This window comes from Apis cerana, linkage group LG6 (assembly GCF_029169275.1).
Source record: "Apis cerana isolate GH-2021 linkage group LG6, AcerK_1.0, whole genome shotgun sequence".
Lineage (NCBI taxonomy): Eukaryota > Metazoa > Arthropoda > Insecta > Hymenoptera > Apidae > Apis > Apis cerana.
Window position 1 is genome coordinate 15512709 of NC_083857.1, and position 21033 is coordinate 15533741.

Genomic DNA, 21033 nt, shown 5'->3' on the forward strand with positions numbered 1-21033 from the left:
AATTAATAGCAAATATAATTTTTTTTTTAATTTTATATTCCTTTTCGATTAACGACACGAATAGTTTCGGTTTGGACGCAAATACGATTTTACTCAATGAGTATAGATTATGATTATCAACGTTAGATCGCTAATTTTGATTAAGAATTATCAATTCTCTCAACGATTGCTTATAATATCATTTTTTTCTTTCTTTTTTTTTTCTTTTTTTTTTTTTCCCTTAGAATTTAAAACATTTTCCAGACAGATTTTATAAATATAAATTATATTTATATGTTAAACATCGACGATATTTAAGGAAGAAATATTAGTTAATAAGAATTTCGTATTGTTATTATTACAAAGATCGTTTTATATGGAAAGTAAAGGAGTATAGTTTGTTCTACTAGAGCGTTCTGAATACAGGCCAGATAGTATAAAAAATTGAGTTTCGTGCCACCATCAACATCTTTTTTTTTTTTTTTTTTCCGTAAACTGGTCGTTGTTGTAAATTTCTCTCCAACAATTATGGCTTGTTACGAGAAGCTGAGTGAAAATAGAACGTTCCACCTAAAATTTCTCGTTTCTTCGAATTATAACGTTTCCTAGATCTAACTCAATCGCTATATTTATCGATCTATCTCGATATATTCCATGGGATATGTAAAATTGTTCCAAAAAAAAAAAAAAAAATATCGATCAAACCCTCTTAATGTGAATACAAAAGGACAAGAATATACAAAGAATATACACTCAAAAGAAAAGTTCAATCAAGTACAAATTACATTGTCTGTAAATGCAATTCAAGAATTCTTTTTAAATTTTCAATTGACAAATCAATTAAGTTAATACTTAATATCTATTGAAATGGTTACTTAATCAACTTGTCAACATTTTCAAAGAATGTAATTTATACTGATCAGCTTCATTTCAACAAAATGCAAAAAATTAACGCGGATTTTTTTACATAAATTAATCCCAAGAATCTTAAATTTGAATCGATTACAATTGTACATAAATTTGAAACGAGCAAAGGAAGATTGAAAATGAAACGGTTGGACAATTTTCATATCCCGAATATGGAATTGCCGATTCGAATGAGCTCCTAAAACTGGTTCCACGCGCGACAAAATCTAAATACGTTTCTTTCTAATCGCGTGTACTCAAAGTTTTGTACTCAGCACACCCACGACGAATTACACCACACAGATTAAGTCTCGTTCCTCGTTCTAATAATTGTACCATCGTTATGAGTATATATCCGCGTGATTTGTATCGAAGATAAAAAGTTTCTCGTCGGGTACGAACAACATAAGCGTAAACGACGACGACGACAACGACGCGCGTACCTCTGATTGCAACGTATAATATGCTCATATACGTGTGTATACATAAATGTGTATACATATAGATACATATATATATATAATATTATCTGGAAGAACAGATTTGCATATTGCAACAGCGCGAATAATACCGTCACGCCTTACCGAGGTAAACGATATCCGCATTTCTTTTTATATTTCTTCTTAGATATGTTGCTCTATCGTTTACTTCTTTTGGTCGATTCGATCGGATTTCAACATCGGTAACTTTCTAAACGTAAATATTTTTCGAATATAAAATGTACATTTGATAATCGATCGATTTATATTAAGTTTTAATTTTGTAACAATAATATTATTACACGTTACATGTTATAATCCACCTAAAAATCGGCCGTCTAGCTTTTCGATTCATCGATGTTTGGCTATAATTTTCGACATTCAATAAATCTCGAATATAAAATATATATTTGATACTCGATCGATATATATATATATATATATTAATTTTACAATAAATAGTAATATTGCTATATGTTATAGTTCATTCAAAATCAACTTGTTTTGATCGATTCATTGGGTAAAATTTTTCGTCAATCTCAAGTTAATATTCTAAACAAATCTCTCCATTTTTGAATATAAAACGATCGATCTATGTTAATTAATTTTGTAACGATACGTGTTAATATTGCTGCATATATTATAATTCGCCTAGGATCAACTCGAAATTATTAAATGCTAGTCGCACCATTATCGTTCCGTCAATAAGGCGATCGGGTGTGGTAAGTTTAACGAGTACCAATAAAGAGAGAAATAGAAATTCGGTACTCGAATTAAAACGTAACTAACGGGAGTTAAATATACGGGAGAAAAATGGATGAACCGGGCTACAAGTATCCCTCGCCTCACTTTCGGATATAATTGCGTTTATATTAAATATCGAGTAAAAAGTAGTTAATCTTCGATAAGCTATTCTCCAAGTACTTTGTACATCTCGTAGCGAAACGATCTAAACGTATCCCCTAGGAGGATATTTCTCGCTCTTCTATATTTCTTCTTTGTTTCTTCTTTTCAAGATTACTGGACCAACGAGACCGTGGTATCCGTTAAACCACCTTCGTCACGGCATATACTGGAGGAAGTAGTCGTTTCCTCGGAAGTGGCAGGAGCCACGGTCAATTGCCTCTGCTCCATGTGATCCAGAGTCTTCTCAATGGCTCTTAATCTCTTCTCTAAGCTGGTGGTGCCCACAATTCCCACTTGCAACTGTGGGCCAAGCGGCAATATAGCTAGTAACCACCATGTCCACGATGGGCCGTCCGGTAAACGTGGCCAATCCTCCTCCGTGTCTGGCATTCGACCGAATACCCGCTGGATTTCCAATTGCTGAGATAACGATACCGTGTCCCACCATCTTCTGCCTTTCGTCCTCACCTGGGAATAATAATTTTTATCGTGTATTCGTGCAATTGGAAAAGAAATAATACGAAAAATTATAAAATATAAAATTTAGTCGAGCATCGAGCGATGTGAATAAACGACCGATGGTAAAAAGATTGAAGAGAATCCTTACTTAGAAATAGTAATATTCGTGAGAAATTTGTATAATCGATCGATGGTAAATTAAAAAAAGATGCGAGAAAAGGTGATAATAATTTTAGACAAAAATTGCAAAACGGAAAATTTAACATAACATAATTTAACATTGATAATAACACATATAACGATTAATTAAAAGTTTGGTCGCATACGACGAATTATCTTGCAATGCAATTTCTAAAAATTTCAAATTTTCAATTTCTAATAAATACGTACGTATATTCACAGTAATTAAATCATCATTTCACATAAAAATATAGATTTGTTTTTGAAAGTATAACACACTTTAAATTATCATTAGCAAATTCAAAAATTATACGAATTTATCAAGATTTGATTTTCTAACCTCTTCAATACAGAGCTCGTCTGTTGCGCTGCGCAGGTATACTAAACATTGCATGCTGAAGTCGAGTAATCGTAAAGTCGATCGATCGAAAAATCGATCATATATATATTGCATGATGCGTAATGTATTCATTCGATGGCTATCGCCTAAAATCGATGATCGTATAGAAGTTAAGATTAATAAAAGAAAAAAAGCACGAGATATTTTGTCAATAGCATCGTACAAATAATATTGTGCCGTTACGTGTTTTATATCAAAAGCATCATAGAAGTAAAAGTGCATCGAAATATCTTATCAATGCATAATGTGTCTACATAAACATCTATTTAAATATCATTGATATCTTACCTTGTCGTGCAATTCTAAAAGATTCAACAGTTGATCATCCTGAACCATCGTATCCCTGAGGAACTCTACTTGAGCTGTATCGTAACCATCCCTTTCCCCTCCAGAGAGAACTCTGAATCTTCTTCCACCAACTGTACTCAAAATGCTGCAGCCATCTTTCAACAACACTCTATCTCGAATCTCAAGCATGGTTCCATATTCCGCATATCTGGTAAAAAATATTGAATAATTTTATTTTTGTTTTTCTCTTTTCCTTTTTTTATTTAACAATATCTTTTTTTTAATTTAAATGATTGTTCTAGAAATCGTTAATAAAATTGAATTTTTTAACATTTAGGAATGTGGAAAGATATTTCGAGAGCATTAGCGGTCGTTTTAAATTATTGTCTTCGTACGAAATACACAGACGATGATTCACGGTCGAGTAGTTTCAACATTTTCGTTAATGAAAATATAAATTTTGAATTGTTTCGAACGAAAAACAAATCCTTTTTTTCTTATTTTTAAGAAGAAATATTTATTTGTGTGATATAATATTACAGTAACAGAATATTTTATAACATAGTTTGCAGATGATGATTTATTATTAAAAATAATATTTTGAAATTAAATATCTAGGATGAAATATATAATCTATTTTAAAATTTTAAATATTTTTTTCAACTTTATTTTAATTTCAAATATATTATTTTAGATACTATAAATTATCGTAAGTAAATTTCATTATAATTAAAAATATAAATATTGATGAATAAAATATATGGAAATATCGAAAGTCGAAAAAAAAAATATTTGAAAATTTCATAACAATCTGGCTAATATTACATCAACTAGCATATTTCACAATTTCATTTGCTGAAATTTTCATCAATATCCAATTATGCGAACTGTGTATGAACAAAATAAATTAACATACTACATAATTTAAAAAAATTATTTAAATATATGATTCTAATTATTTATACAAAAAAAAAACTAGAAAAAAATCAAAGGATTCCTATTATATGAATCTTATCGCATGAATTATTTAATTCTTAATAGATTTATATAAATGAAGCTTTACAAATTCTATTGAAGGGAGATATATCTGTAAAGATTAAAAACGTTAACGATCCTAATTTAACTTAATCTTGTCACAAATTATTTATGTAAGTGCATGTAAATGAAATTATAAATATTCTATTAAGGGGAATATATACTTATATACACTATACATACACTATATATATACTATAAAGCATTACCAAAACATTAATCCTATATTTTATTTAAAAAATAATTATTATTGCATCTAACGTTTTATAAAATTTATCTACTTAATAAATAATTTCTTTGCATATAAATATTATCATATAATCCATTTATATAAATAAATTTTACATGCGTTTTATTTGAATATAAAAACAAAATTAACTTTTAAATAAATTTTTTCAAAAATAATTGTGACAATTATTCAAAAATTATTGAATTAATTTACTAAAAAAATCTGAATTATTTCCTACACAAATAATACATTTTTCAATTGTATTTATTAATTTGTCAAATTATATATCCCCATAAATAAACTTCAAAATAAAATTTTAAATCACCTTCTGGTCCCCGTAGCCTCTCGGTTAATACATGCAGCGATACCAAACTGGCGAACACCGCTCTCCACGCATCTCCTCACCATCAACCTGTATCTCGGCTCGTACACGAACAACGGACATGCGACACATGGAAATGCCGTGGTGCAAACGAAAACAGCGATCTGCTCGCTACCCAGAAGGCCAAGTCCTTGGACGAGCTCTAGTCGGTGGCTGGCTGCCCTCGAGGCGTATTCCACGGGTGCAACCGTTTTCAAAGCCCTCTCTATGAAATCCGTCACTGTCTTTTGGCTGCTGGCCAAATACTGGAAAAAAAACGACATTTCGCTAAGCCGAGCAGAAGCTTCGTCGTCCTTCTCGAGAGGTTCCCTTCTCCTGCCAAGGATTCGTGACATTTTCACAATTTCTTGCAAAATTCTACTTTCATCGATTGAAGCTTTTCGAAACTATCTATTTTGAGAATCGTCGTTAGTAATGTAATTGAATGTTTTAAGAGAATAGGTAATAATTGAGAGAATAGTGTGTTGTGTGTGATTGATTAAAATTTAGAATTGTTGGAAATATTGGTATGCTTGTGTTTGAGAATATGTAAAAGGTTGGAATTAATATTAGTATTGCAGTTGAAAGTTGAGAGGAAATATATGTAATGTATAAGTGATTGAAGTAAATTTGAAATTGTTGAAGACATTGTTTTTGCTTGTGTTTAAGAATATATAAGAGATTAGATCGTCGTTAGTAACGCAATCAAATTACTTCAAAGGAGTCTTACATAAAAGTGTGTTCGAATTTGTATATAATTAAAGTTTGAGGAAACGTTCGACGTTTCTGTGTTTGAAAATATATGAAAGATTATATCGTTAATAATGCAATTGAAAATTGAAAAGAAATGTAATATAGAAATATGTTTGGTTTTGTAATTGATTGAAATAAGGAGTTTGATGTTGGAAAGATGTTGGTGTATTTATATTTGAAAATATATAAAAAATTATATTATCATTATGTAATGTAATTGAACGTTTTAAACTATGCATAGAAATGTGTTTAATATTATAATCGGTTAAAATAAATTTGAATATTATAATTAAAATAAATTGTTAAAAACATTATTATTCTTATGTATGAATATATAAGAAACTTATTATTAATAATAAATAACAAATTTATCATTACAAATTATATTCTACGCTTAACATATATCTCTAAAAAATCATAATTCATTAAATTAGAAAATTACAGATGTCCAATAAAGAAGTACAATATATTTATTGCCTATAATAATAATATTATATATTGAAAATTAAGACAATTAAGTTCGTAATGTTTTTTTTCTAAAATTAATAAGAATAGTTTGTTTAAAATTTCCCCCTTGAAAAGGAATGAAATTTATCAATTTTTAACTATAGATGGTAAAGACGAGAAAAAGATTAAAAGGAAGGAAAATGAGAAAAACAGGATTGCACGAGAGTAACGGTCACAAAGCGTTGCATAATAATGTAACACGATACGAGAAGGGACGGTTACGTGAAAGATACGGGATTGCAAGCCGCAAAATTTATTTAACGTGATTAACGATGATGCTCGCAGAGACAATTGGTAATGACAAAGCACGAATGCGGAAGCTCCTAACGGAGCAGCCATGGCGACCGCAAACAATAATCATTTCAATCTGCTGCATCATTAACCGCTAAGAAACATTATATCTCATTTATGGGCAGGTGTTCTTTTCTCTTCTTCCACGAAATATTGTAGTTTAAAATTAACTTCTCGTCTTATTAACCGATTACATGTATATATTAGAATTAACTATTTTATCATGATAATTAGAAATTTCGTAATGCAGAAATATATTTTTTATTCGATTATTTTATCTACTAATATTTTTTATTATATAATCTTTATTTAATTTTTATTTTAGATATTATATTAGATATTATAATTAAATCTTTGAAAATATAAATATTTGAAACGTGAAAAAGTAAAAATATATTAGGACATTAGTATTTAATAATCACGTTAGTGGCGTTAGTATCGCATCATCGGTCGTCATAGTTGATTTTAAAATAATAACGAATTAATGTTATTAACATTAAAATACAAATTATCCATTCTTCAAGTACAAATTTTTAAAAAATATTTAATTCATTATTTTTAGATATATATTATTATACTTACATCGGCAAGTGAAGTGACGCATAAAGGACAGGCCGAGGAATAATCCAAGCAGCGATCTAAACACATCCAACAATACGTATGTCCGCATGGAGTTGTTACGGGTTTCCATAGAAGTCGACAACATAAGATGCAGTCCAATTCACCGGCTGTACCACCGGAAAGAGGCGGAAGGAGAATCTCGGCGGATCTTGTTTCGAGTCCTATGAAAAGTAACAATAACAAAGATCATTGCAATGTATGTACAATTCAATAATATTAACTATATTAAATGTTAAATTTTAATTATTAATAATTTTAAATTTTAGAATAATATTGAAACAAAAAATGTGATTGAAATAATTTTATAAATTAAGAAAAATTTAGAAATTAAAAACGAAAGATTTACTTAACCTATATTTCACATATTTCTCTCATTTGATAAGTAAAAAAGAGAAATTTAGAAATCAGATGAAAACGAAAGATTTTTATATTAATTAATTAGAAAAAGTGGAATTCTAAAAATTCGAAAGAATTAATAATAAGACAAATTTAGAGATAAATGCATCTTTGAATCTTCAATTGGATGGACACGATAAAAATTAGTTTGATTTATAGTGAATAAAAAACTGAAAACGTTATTAATTAGTAAGATCAGCAGAAATTAAATGAAAGAGATTTCTCTTGTGCAAGAGAATATTGAATGAACTTTACTTTTAAGTAGCTTTGTCGATCTGTTTATCAATGGCACGTATTCAGCCTCGCATATCGTGGTGCAACGTGGTTATTAATACGAAATGTCAGATAAAATTTAATCGGGTAACCTTTTCAGGTTGGAATTGAATTCTTATAAGAATATTTAAGAAAGTACATTTGCAAAAAAGAAATTCAAATAATATTCGATAATATATAAAATATTATATTATCTATCAAACATTGAGTATATAAATTAATAATAAAAACAATTATAAAATTATTATAAAACGAATATTTAAATCCACTTTTATTTATTTGCAATAAATATTATTATATAAATAATATAAATTATATTTTTTATGCTTCTAAATAGATGTTTCTTCATCCATTTCTATTTAATGGATATCATTATATGAATAATATTATTATTCGTATTAAGTCATATTCACTAATTAATAATATTATTCATATATATAAAGATATCCATAAATAAATATTTCTATATATATTACTATTTTTCACTTTAATTATTTTTATTTACATTATTGTATAATATTCAAAAAAAAATTTCAAATTTAAATTTATGTTATATCATAATACAGATTGCAATTTTTAACTTTTTTCAACTTACTTTTCAGCTTTTCAATGTCTTGGTAGAGGCGATCTAGGCCAGCCTGGAGCTTCACGTTGTTTTGTGGGGCTGTGGTTGACAGGAGCCTTCTGCTAACAGTCTGCAATGAATCAACAAGCATAATTGGATTAAACGCGAACTTTAATCTCAAATTATTAGGATTGACACGATTAGAGGGATCCTTTCTTTGAAATACAATTCATCTTTATTCGAGACGACCTGAAGTTATTGCGTAACGTTTAATGGATTACTAGTTGCGCAACCGTAAAATCTGTTTGAAACCTAATTCTTCGATATTTCGTTTCGCTTCTTTTCCATCTCATCGTTGCAATTACATTGTCGTTTGCGTTTACATCGAAGATTTCGGTTATTATTGTTTAATTGTTCATCTAATAATATAATAAAATTTATATTTTATTATATAATATTGATATTTTTAATAATTTTTTATTATTTACTTGTATATCGATTTTTAATAATTTTACTATAAAAATAAAATTAAAGAATTTTCAATATATTGTAAATATAACCGGATGATTTATAATTATATTATTGGCTAATCTATTTCACTCTTTTAAATATTCCCCTATTAAGTAATTACAAAATACGTATTCAAATGTATCAAAGAAAAAATAAAATAACATAGACAAAACAAAAACAATAGAAAATAAACTGATTGATAATTAAATATAGCCAATGACTATTATAGTTATCTAATCTGACCTAATTTTTCTATTTAATTTTTTTTATTAAATAATTACAAAATACAAATTCAAGAATATTAAAAAAAAATAATAAGAATAAAATTCCATAAAGTTTAGAAATAAGAACAAGAGAAAACGAGAAAATTCGAGGTTTTATAAACTATAGGATTGTATAATTAAACATAATGAACAATTCTTGATCACATAACCTAACCTATTTTATTCTCTTCTATCAAGTCATTATAAAATACATATCCAAACATATTAAAGGATAATTAAGATAAAATTCCTATTATCTAACTTACAGTTATCATATTAAATTTAACCTATTTCACTCTACATTCATTTCCCTATTAAGTAATTACTTGTCCAACGTATATATATAATATTAATTCTATAATCCAAACATATTAAAAGAGAAATAAAATAAAATTTCAAAGTATAAAAATAAAAATAATAGAAAACAAAAGGATTTGTAATTAAATGTATTATTGTATATCTAACTAATCTAACCTAACTTATTTCATCTATTCGATTTCTCTATTAAATAATTAAAAAATACGTATTCAAGAGTATTAAAAAAGAAATATAGATAGATAGAAGTTTAGAAACAAGAACAATAGAAAAAATTCGAGATTCTGTGATTTGTAATTAAACGTGACATGCAATTATTGGTTAACGAACTGGGCTTATTATTCTTGCCGCAAGATTGATAGATAATTGAAACGTCGGATTTATATAAGTTCCAGCCAACTAGCCGCTTATTACAGCTTCGATATCCGTATTTCTCATTGATCTATAATAATTGCAAATTGATCTTTAATCACGTGCTTCCCATCGCGCGTATTATAAATGATGCACGTGACTTAGAAACGGGCGAGTACAGTAATCTTCTGGAAACAAAAAAAAAGTGACTTGATCAGAACACCTGAAGAGTATAATCTGTTCGTGTCGTGTCATTTGAAAGTGAAAAAGAAAATGCGTGTTGAATTAAACAATTGTAATTGTTCTTTTCTGAGATTAAATGGTGATTAAGTACTTCGTTCTTTGATATTTACTTTGGTCGTTCGTGCGATTAAGTTGATTGTTCGCTTGTAATTAATTGGTCGACAATTTAAAATCACTTTAAATAAAAGAAGGAGGAATTAAATTAGAGATCAAGAACTTTGAGAAATAAATTGAGTTATTCGTTGGAAAATTCGAGATTTGAAAAAATTGTAATCAATTGTTCTTTTTTTCTTTTTTTTTTAAATTATGTTATTGAAAAATTAGAGATCAAGAATTTCGAATAATTTATCTTATGATAGATACTAGAAAATTCAAAATTAAAAAAATCATTATTGGAAAATTGGAGATGAAGAATTTTAAGTAATTAAATTATCTTTCTTTTTCTTTTTTTTTTAATTATATCACATTCTTTTGTTTGTCCACAATATTCATGAGAAGATTAATTAGAATTTTACAAGTGATGAATATAAATGTAACAAGAGGAGAATGAAGTGATTTGATAAATTAATTGCAGTAGCATCGAAGTCAGTATGAAATTGTACCTGAATGATGATGTCACTTTTAAAACGATCATTCAGTTATCACGATGTATAAGTATAACTACTCTGTATTAAAAGGAATGCAATGTCTAAAACATGTTACGTAAACGAACAATCTTTTCGAATGGAGAATAAAATTATTGTGCAATTCGAGTTAATTATCCATTCATTTTTTTCTTTTTCATTTTTTCACGGATTTGGATTTTTTGTTTTATTCGAAAAAAAATGTAAATTGTATTAACACATATGCAGCAATATACAAAAAAATAAAATAGTAATAATTTTAATTTTCAAACATTTTTACTATAAATTTATCGATAATTCGAATTAGAATTGTGATTAATTTCTTGTTAAATTTGATTAATTCATAAGCATACTTGATAATTATCATAATATTATTGTAATGATATTTTTTGTATGTACTCATACACAGAACGTTAAAAAAATATCAAATTCTAAATATTCTTCTTGTAACCAGTTTCTAAAAAATTTCAAACTTTTTTCAAAATCTTTATTACTACGTATTTTTTTATCTATTGTTTTATTTATTGTTATATAATTTTTACAATATTTTCAAAATGTCTATCCATATAGATATTAAAATTTCATATTGGAAATATTAGTCTATTTTACAAAAACATTCATCTCTAACATTGAAAACATTCCTTAGGCTAATTAAAACAATTTGTTTTGCTATTAAATTTATTTAATATTAACTTATTAACTATATAAATTAGAATTAGAATTAGAATTTGTCAAAGTTAAAATTCACAATTATTTAATTTGTTTTAAAAAAGAATCATGATTCAAAGAAATATAATAATTAGAGAGAATATCTTATAATCATCCAATAAAATTGATACTCAAAATTAAAAAATCAAGTATTTGATTTGATATCCAGCATGATATACATTCTTACAATTTTAATTTGAAATCTAATATATGTTTTTAACACATTATCAAATCTCAAAATCACTTCAGTATAAGAATTTACATTTTCAAAATCACAAAATTTTGAATTCCATTATATATATTGAATTCTATATTCTCTACATTTGATTTCCATTATAATTTCTGTCACAACATATTTTGAGTTAAATTCCAGTATTATTAAATTTTCAAATTGAGAAAATTTTTCAATTTTTCAATTCAAGATTCCATTATGAATTCTATAATCTCTATATATCCATTATGATTTCTATATTGAATATTATATTTTCAACATATTTTCATTTTAAGAATCACAAATAACATATTTTAATTTTTAGCTCCAATATTATTAAATTCTGATTTGAATTCTGATGAATTCCATCTATAATATCCACACACATTCTTTCAATATCATAATTTTTTATATTTTGGAGGATTATATTTTTCATTTCTAACAGAAAGACACATTATCAATTTTCCAAAATCACAAAATTTAAGTTTAAAAAATCAAACATACGTTTCATATATTCATATATTCACAAAATAATTCAAAATACCTAAAAAAGAAAAAAATTCTTATTTGAGTGAAAGATTTAAATTTGAAGCATCAAATGTAAATTCACATAGTATTTCACAAAAGTGAAGAAAGAAAGAAATTTTTTACCTGAGTGAATTCTTCTTCGCCACCGCTGCTGTTGTCTTCGCAATCGGAGGCATTGAACGCCGCCCTCCGGTTCCTCTTGGGATTAATCAACTGGTGGCGACTTCTGGTGCGCGACGCGCCCTCGCTCAGATTATAAGGAGCACGCGATGGAAGGAGGCTGTATCGACGATGCCCTGACGACAACACTTTGTGCAGCACCTGGAGACAATAGAAAATGATATCTTTTGTAACTGTAATGCGATTTGGAACGGTGGAAACCTCGTTCATTAATTGTTGTCCAAGGATCATTGGAATTGCACAATAGAGAAATTCTGTTTCTACGATACAAATGGAACTCGTGTCCATTTCGAAAAATTACGCGCCAATTTCAATTGCATTTCGATTACGAATTGTATGTGTGCGTGACTTGTATATATAGGGTGTCCGTTAATAATTTGTAATAATTTTTTTTTTATTTATTTGAGTAGAAATAATTTTTTTTTATTAATTTGTCGAAAGTTTCGAGAGCATATATAAGATATCAGTTAATAATTTGTAATAATTTTTTTTTTATTTATTTGAGTAGAAATAATTTTTTTTTATTAATTTGTCGAAAGTTTCGAGAGTATATGTAGGGTGTTCGTTAATAATTTTTAATAATTTTTTTTTATTTATTTGAGTAGAAATAATTTTTTTTTATTAATTTGTCGAAAGCATATATAGGGTGTCCATTAATAATTTGTAATAATTTTTTTTTTATTTATTTGAGTAGAAATAATTTTTTTTTATTAATTTGTCGAAAGTTTCGAGAGCATATATAGGATGTCTGTTAATAATTTGTGAAATTTTTTATTTATTATATTTGATGACATATGAGAAGAAATAATAAAAGTTTCGAGAGTGTATATAGGGTGTTCCTTAATAATCCGTGCGATTTTTCATACATTTACGATATTTAAGAAGAAATAGTTTTTTTTGGCAAAAATTAATTCGAAATTTTTGATTAATACTCGAAACTTTTTACATTGTATATAAGATGTTCGTGAATAATCTTTGCAATTTTTTTTTTATGTACTCGTGATATTTAAAAAGAAATAATTCTTGATAAGAATTGAAGATATGTCGAAATCTAAAATTTAAATCTGAAAGTTTCGAAACTTTCGAAAATATATTCGTTAATAATTTGCATAACATTCTACGAGAAACAGTTTTTGATGGATCGAAACCCGCTCGAATTTGAAACTTTGTTTAAGTTTTAAAATTTCCAAATATATACAGAGTGTTCGTAATAATCTTCGCATTTCGTGAACAATATAATTTTTTTTAATGAAATTAGAGATGGACTGAAGCTCGAAACTTTTTTTTGAAACTTCTCGAAACTCAGAATTCTCATTTCTCTCCTTTCATTTCTAAGAAAAATACTAAAAAAAAATATTAGAATAAAATTTTAAAGAATTTTAATCTCATTAAAGTAGCCTCTCCAGTAGCCATTATTGGAATGTTATATCGTGATAATAATCTATGTTTAATCGAACATTTTATAAATTATAACAATTACTAACAATAAAAGATAAACAGAAATAACAAGATGGTCACGAGTTTTAATTAACAGTTGACAGTTATAAATGTCTTCAAATTCCCCTTCATCGCACAGATATTGGCGGAGAGAAATATCTAATAACGATCCTGATCGTTATCATAAACGAGAGAGAAAAAAAAAAAAAAAATATTAAATTTTACATTTCGTATATTCATTGATCCTCGTCGTTACTATTTCTTTTACTCGTTTATCGTTTCGAATTACGTTTAAAACAGACGAATAAACCGTTCTCAATCATGATTTTTAATTGATTCTATAACAAAATGACGATTTTAATTAATTTGACGTTTGAGAAGCAGCAGGATACCGTTTTTTTTTTTTGGCTAATCGTAACGTAGGGGATACGATAAATTTTGTTTATACTCGATGCGATAATAGAACGTGAGAATTTTTCGATGTAAATGACAACACTTCGACTTCTAGAATGGCTATTATATAATAACAGTTCTATAATTATCCATGGTAACTTATAGGTACGAACAATGTACATCAATTGCGCAGCAATAACGTATCGAGCGTGATTACCTCTTCATACTTAATTTATAAGGCAGTTAAATAATGTTATGTATATTTCGTTTTAGCGCAAACTCAAGTTCAAGTACGATGAAACATTAATAATATTTCAAAAATTTAATATTCGTCGCGATTTTTCTTTTCTCTTTTTTTTTTTTAGTGGAAAATATTATTTCGATATACAATTGGTCGAACAAAATTTTGATTTTGATTCAAAAGAGCACTTTTTTGAAGAAAATTTTTAACACGATTTCCGAATAAATGTAAATTTTTCAAATTTTTATTGGAGATTGAATTCGTTCTTCTTCGAAAAATTTCTTATCGCACGATTTCTCTAAAAATACGACTTCTCTAAAAATAAATTTCTGCAAGAATTTTTATTATTCGAGGCTGAGAATCGATTTTTTTTTTCGTCGATTCTTATAGAAAAAGTTGATTTATACGGTCGTTCATTAATTATATGTGCAATAATCTATAATTGGAATTAATTACAAAGTATCAAAAGAAGAATTTAAATAAGAAATTTAATTTTATTGGTGTTTTTTTTTTTACATTATTTAGTGATTTATTACAAATTTAATATAGATTTCAAAAAAATTGAAAATCGTAATTTTCTCAATCATAGATTTAATGGAAATAATTTATCAATTCTAATTTAAAATTGATTAATTTTAAGAATTTTTCATTTAATCTTAACTTTTTTAACAAAATTCAAGGAATTCTTCTTCTTCTTCTTTTTTTTTTTTTTTTAAACAACACCATATTTCTTCTTATACTTCGTTGTAAGTCATGTTTTCAGAAAAACATGGTTGCATAATACCATGCATAAAACTTGTTTCAAAAAAAATTTGCAATCGTTAATTCAATCCATTAATAAGTAACTTTTAATTAAAATAAAAAAAATACATATGGCTTATATAACAGAAAATAATATTGATATGCGAGTCATAGTTTCAATAATTTTACGAATCAAGTGATCTGCATAAGATAATAAATAAGATAAAAATAATACTAAAAATAAAATTAATTAACAATTTTGAATAATATCTACACAAAATTGATAAACAATAAAAAAAATTTTTAATTTAATATATCGAAAAAAATTTACAACATTGCTCTTCGTCATTAAAAAAGAGATAATATAACACAATGAAATTGATAAAGATTTTGTACAACTTCATGGAAGTTAAGCCGGATTCGAATACAATGGAGGAATCATTTTCGTTTGAAAAAAATAGTAGAAGGCTTTGCGATATTTGCCCTTAGATTCGAAATCTAGACGCGAGTAGAATAGCATTCAAGTGATTCCTCGAATCTTACATAAGTGTAGCAATGCAGTTTGCGTCAATGATTCTACCAGTCTCCATGTTATATAATGAACATTCGAAATTGAATTCGTTTTTCTTGCTCAATTCGATGGATGAATTTGTAATTTCTAATTAAGCGTCCATTCTGGCAACGTCGTTAATCTCGATTTATTTTTCGATCGATCGATTGTCGGTAGACCATAGAAGATCTACATGGGAGATTTTATAATTTTAAAACACTGTTTTCTAATATTTTTTTGAAACACGATTTTTTCTTTATATTTTATTTATTATACTAGTAAATGAAGTGCAACGCTTAATTTTATTGAAATTTTCAATATTATATATTATTATTCTAATAAATATATATATATTTGTATATAAAAAACATCTTAGTGATTATTAAATTTTACGAAATTTAAAGGATCTGTTGAAACTAATAATTTTTTAATATACATGAATTGATATTTTTTTAGATAGAGAATATCGAATTGTATCGATTGATATATTAAAAAGCATATAATTCTATTAAAACAAAAAAGTTACCTTTTATGTGATCACGAAAGAATTAATAACAAATAATTTTTTCTCATTTTATTTAAAACATTTTTTGCTACGAATAACATTGAGAAATATCACAATTAAATGAGACACTTTGTACAATTTATAATGAAAACAGGTAAGTAATATTAAAAAAAAATTAATCCAAAAAAAAATTCAAACGAGAAACAAAAAATATATATATAGAAAAATCTGAAGAATATAAAGAAAAAAATTATAACCACGATTCGTATAACGAATTCGATTCAAACGTATCAAATTGCACGTGATTACACTGGCCTTGCCTTCAATGTGGACTAGCCTTGGGTCACTCACCTGAAGATAGAGGCTTATTGAAACAAACGATCATCGATTGGTGCGGCATCTGTGAGATCAATAAGGAAATAAATTTGCTTTTTTTTTTTTGTTTTGGATTTTACATCTTTTTTTTCTTTTCTTTTTTTGGAATATGTAAGAATAGCTCGCGTTTATTATACAATAAAGAATTGAATTGTACGAACAAGTCTATCTAATGATTCGAGATATTTATGAATGTCAATTTGTAGAATATTTAGATTATTCGTTTTCACATCTATAGTAGATAATTCTTTGGTAGAAAAAAACATAATATTGTTGAAATTCATTAGATAATTATTAAAATCTAAAAGATAATTATGATAATTTGAATTAGTTGTTGGTTTTTTTCTTTTTCCTAGAAATATTTTTTCTAGAAATGATGAAGCTATTTTTAGTATGTTTACAAATTTGTTTAATCGTGACCTATGATATTGGTAAGTATGATTTTTATAAATTAAATTTTGATAATGATTATATTTATATTCTTATTTCTTATATATAGTCTTCTTAATGTATATTATTTTCTTAATTATATTTAAATCTTATTTTATAATGAAATTAAATAAAAGTAAAAAATTTAATACAGATATATAAGTATAATTAAATTTTATATAAAGACAAAAACAAAAATAATTAATAATTTGCAAGTAACTTGTGTTTATGTCACTTAAAATAAAATTATTTTTCTCACACGACATACTTGACAAATGAAAATAATAAAATACCTAAAACATTTTTTAATTTAACAAATACAAATTAACAAATATTTCAATAAAAATATTTTAATTCTGATAAATCCTTACCATTATCATATCTAAAAGAATTAACAACTGAATATATATAATTCCCTTATAATAAAATCAAATATTAACCAATAAAAATTCAATATATACATGCAAATTAATTATAGTTAAATCTTATATAAATATATAAATATTTAAGTATTAAATAAATTTTATACAAATTACATAATTATAAAGATAAAATATAAATATTAAAAATTAAAACAATCTAATTACATTTTAAATATTTACATTTTAAATTTATTTATTACTTTATTTCTAACTTTGATTTTCTCATAATTATCATATTTGCAAAAATCAATGATTAGATTCATATATAATTGTCTTACAATTCATAATAAGGTAAATATAAAAATTCACCAGATAATAGAAAATTTAATATATATAAATATCTAAGATTCCGCATACAATTTATTTTACATAAATATTAAGTTAAGTATTATATTCATAAGTTACATAAATGCAAAGATAAGTATAAAATATTTAAAACAACTGAATATTCTAACTGCATTTCAAATATTCGTTGTTTTATTTCAACTTTGATTACTTTCACAACCATCATCATATTTTCAAGAGTTAACAACTGGATACACGTATACAATTCTTTCTTTCAAGGAACAAAATCCTCTTTGAGAGGAATCCTAGAGCATTTATTCTCATTTTAATATGGTTAAAATGCACGGTATAGTGAAAGATCAAGATACTAGCGATGGAGTCACGAGAACGTAGTAGGCAGAAAAGAAATGGATGTGTGTGCTTGACAGCATTTCCGGTACGGTCTGAAGTGGTGTAGCTTAATGACTCGGTATATGATAGCCAGGTGAGTGACCCGTCCCCAGGCCAATGATAACTATACCCGTGAGGAGAGCATGCTTGTTTCGCTCTGTTCATCGCGTGACAATTTCTTTTTCTCGAGATCTTTTATTTTCGTGCCAACTATTGTAATCGTGCTCATTTTTTTTTTTTTTTAGGATTTGAGGATTATGCATTATGAGAAATGCGAAAGATAGGATAATTGAAGAAAAATTATGGAAAATGGATATTATTCAAGGATACCAAGTTTTTATAAAATCATGATTCTATTTTTTTTTTTTTTTAAGTTTGAGAATGATTATATATCAAAAACGCGAGAGATAGGATAAATTTGAAAAAAATGTGCGTGGAAAATGGATATTATTTAAAAATGCCAAGTTTTTAATCTAATCTAAATCGTGATTCTCTTTTTTTTATTTTATTTCCTTTTGAGATTTGATAAAGATACAAAGATAATTGGAAAAGAAACATGTTTTATTTAAGAGCAAAAATTTTTATGTAAAAATTAATAATTTATAATATTGTAATTTTTTTAAGAATCTAATTTTTATAATTCTAAGCATTTAAAAAACATAAAAATGATTTCAAGCAAATTTAAATATCTTTGAAAAATTAAAAAGAGAATCTTAAATATAATTTAATATTCAAATTTGCACTTAAACAAAAGCATAAAATATTAGTTAAATTACAACGATCCTATATTTATTCGATATTTTTTTTAATAGAAAAATATATATCAAAAAATCATAGATTTTTATAAGAAGGAAAGGCAAGGCGCGAAAGATGAACATTGTTCATGGAATAATAATAAATAACATTTAGATTGACGTAAAAAATCGACATACCTTGATTAATTCGTGACGCACAGCTTGAGGATTCTTGTCAATAGCGACGCTAATGCAAAGAGCAAACAGTGCCTCCTCGTGTCTTCCTAGCGCGGACAAAGCCACCCCTCGTCTGTAATGACCCTGTTAATACATAAAAGATGAAAGAAACTTTAACAGTTGAAGGTATTCTAATAAATCACTTGAATAATTTATCATTTACAGCTTTGAGCCAAAATTAAGTTGAATTAAAAAGAAAAATAATTACGAATAAATGTTATTCGAACATTTTAAAAAGAGTTAAAATAATTTTATTCATGATTTCAATTAATAAATTTTTCAGCCCGATTCTAGATTCAATATTAAAAATTTTACCAATTTGAAATAATAAAAAATATATTAATTGAAATATCATTATAAATACAAGTTATTATATGTTATTATAATTATATATTAATAAATTGAAAATAAATATTAGAATTTTAATGTTGATTCTCAAAGAAAATTTATTATATTAATAATAAGAAGAAAATTTCTTTTACTCGTCACGTTTCTTTATAAGCTTGTTTTGAATCTGAGCTAACCTATTTAGGTTGGAAGTAATATGTTACGCATGGTTTAAGAGGGTTTGGTTTGGGATTGGGTTAAGGATGGAGGGACAATACGTCGCCAAACATGTGATCCAACAGCGTGCCAAGTGGGAGAAACACACGGTGTCTCATAGTTTCCATACAAAAAAATTGAACAAAATTTTTATGAAAACAAGATTTTCTATTCCTAATAATTTATATATAATATTCTTAAATATCATTTTTATACAATATTTCTTAATTTTTCTTAGTTTTCATTTATATTTCATTTTTTTAAATAAATTTTTAAACTTTTTATACTAACAATATTAAATTAATAATTTATAACTCGATATCTCTTCTCTAACTCTGATTATAACTTCTAATAATTCGATTTTTTAAAAACGGATTAATGACAAACATGGAATCTCCATTGTATTAAAAAATTTTGATTAAAAATTATATAATAAATAAAAAAAAATTCAAAATTCAAAATTAAAAATCAATTATTATATTCATGCATTAATAAAATAAAATCACAATTTCCATTATGTTGAGATAATATTAGAAAAATTTTTTTATTTCATACACGGTCAAAAGTAAAATTTATAATAGGTAAAAAAACATGTTAAATTTAATTAAGATTAAGATTAAAATTTTTTTGTTCATGCAAATATATACATGTGTACATTTATATATATATATGCATACGTACATGTGTACAACGTGTAAAACTACATGTATTACTATTCGTTACACGGTATCCTTACGCGATAATATATACAGGAAAAAGAAGTTCTCACCTTGCCCCAGTCCGGTCGTAGCCTAACAGCATGATCAGCATCCGTGAGGGAGGCTTGAGGTCTATTCAGCAGGAGCAAAACGTGAGCCCTGTTGCTAAGATGGAGTGGGCTGTTTGGCGCTGAAACAGGAGGAAACACGAACATAAAGCATTACTAGAATATTGACTCCAAAGAGTTGGAGATTGGGAGGGTCTCTTGGCAACAAAATCGCCCCTTTTGTTCCATTGGAAACCTTTTCCCCTTGATTAAATTGTGGAAAAGATTTCACGTGACATGTGTGGCAAAAATATTAGTGTTTTCATACTTTACAAACAGATATTTTTAATTTTTGTTTTTTAATTTTGCTTTTTTTTAAAATTTCTAATGAAAAATTTAGAATAATATTTTATATTACCTGATAAATATTTATTGGCTTTGTTATC

The 21033-nt window shown here is 26.2% G+C and overlaps 1 protein-coding gene and 1 long non-coding RNA gene across 2 annotated transcripts in view; one reads left to right on the plus strand and one right to left on the minus strand.

The window, feature by feature from the left end:
- Positions 1-2365: 2365 nt before the first annotated feature.
- The window catches only part of LOC107999704 (LON peptidase N-terminal domain and RING finger protein 3), a 63194-nt gene continuing 44526 nt past the window's right edge, over positions 2366-21033 (minus strand). The window contains exons 2-9 of the mRNA XM_017059702.3: positions 20612-20730; positions 19261-19383; positions 12504-12701; positions 8659-8758; positions 7356-7555; positions 5187-5488; positions 3598-3805; positions 2366-2738 (exon numbers count right to left, since the gene is read on the minus strand). Of these exons, the coding sequence (XP_016915191.1) occupies positions 2382-2738; positions 3598-3805; positions 5187-5488; positions 7356-7555; positions 8659-8758; positions 12504-12701; positions 19261-19383; positions 20612-20730 (1607 nt within the window). The 3' untranslated portion in view covers positions 2366-2381. The remainder of the gene's footprint in view (positions 2739-3597; positions 3806-5186; positions 5489-7355; positions 7556-8658; positions 8759-12503; positions 12702-19260; positions 19384-20611; positions 20731-21033) is intronic.
- LOC107999708 (uncharacterized) lies at positions 17099-19254 on the plus strand. The gene is made up of 3 exons (XR_003698110.2): positions 17099-17233; positions 18218-18422; positions 18574-19254. It is a non-coding gene; the product is annotated as an uncharacterized LOC107999708 (long non-coding RNA).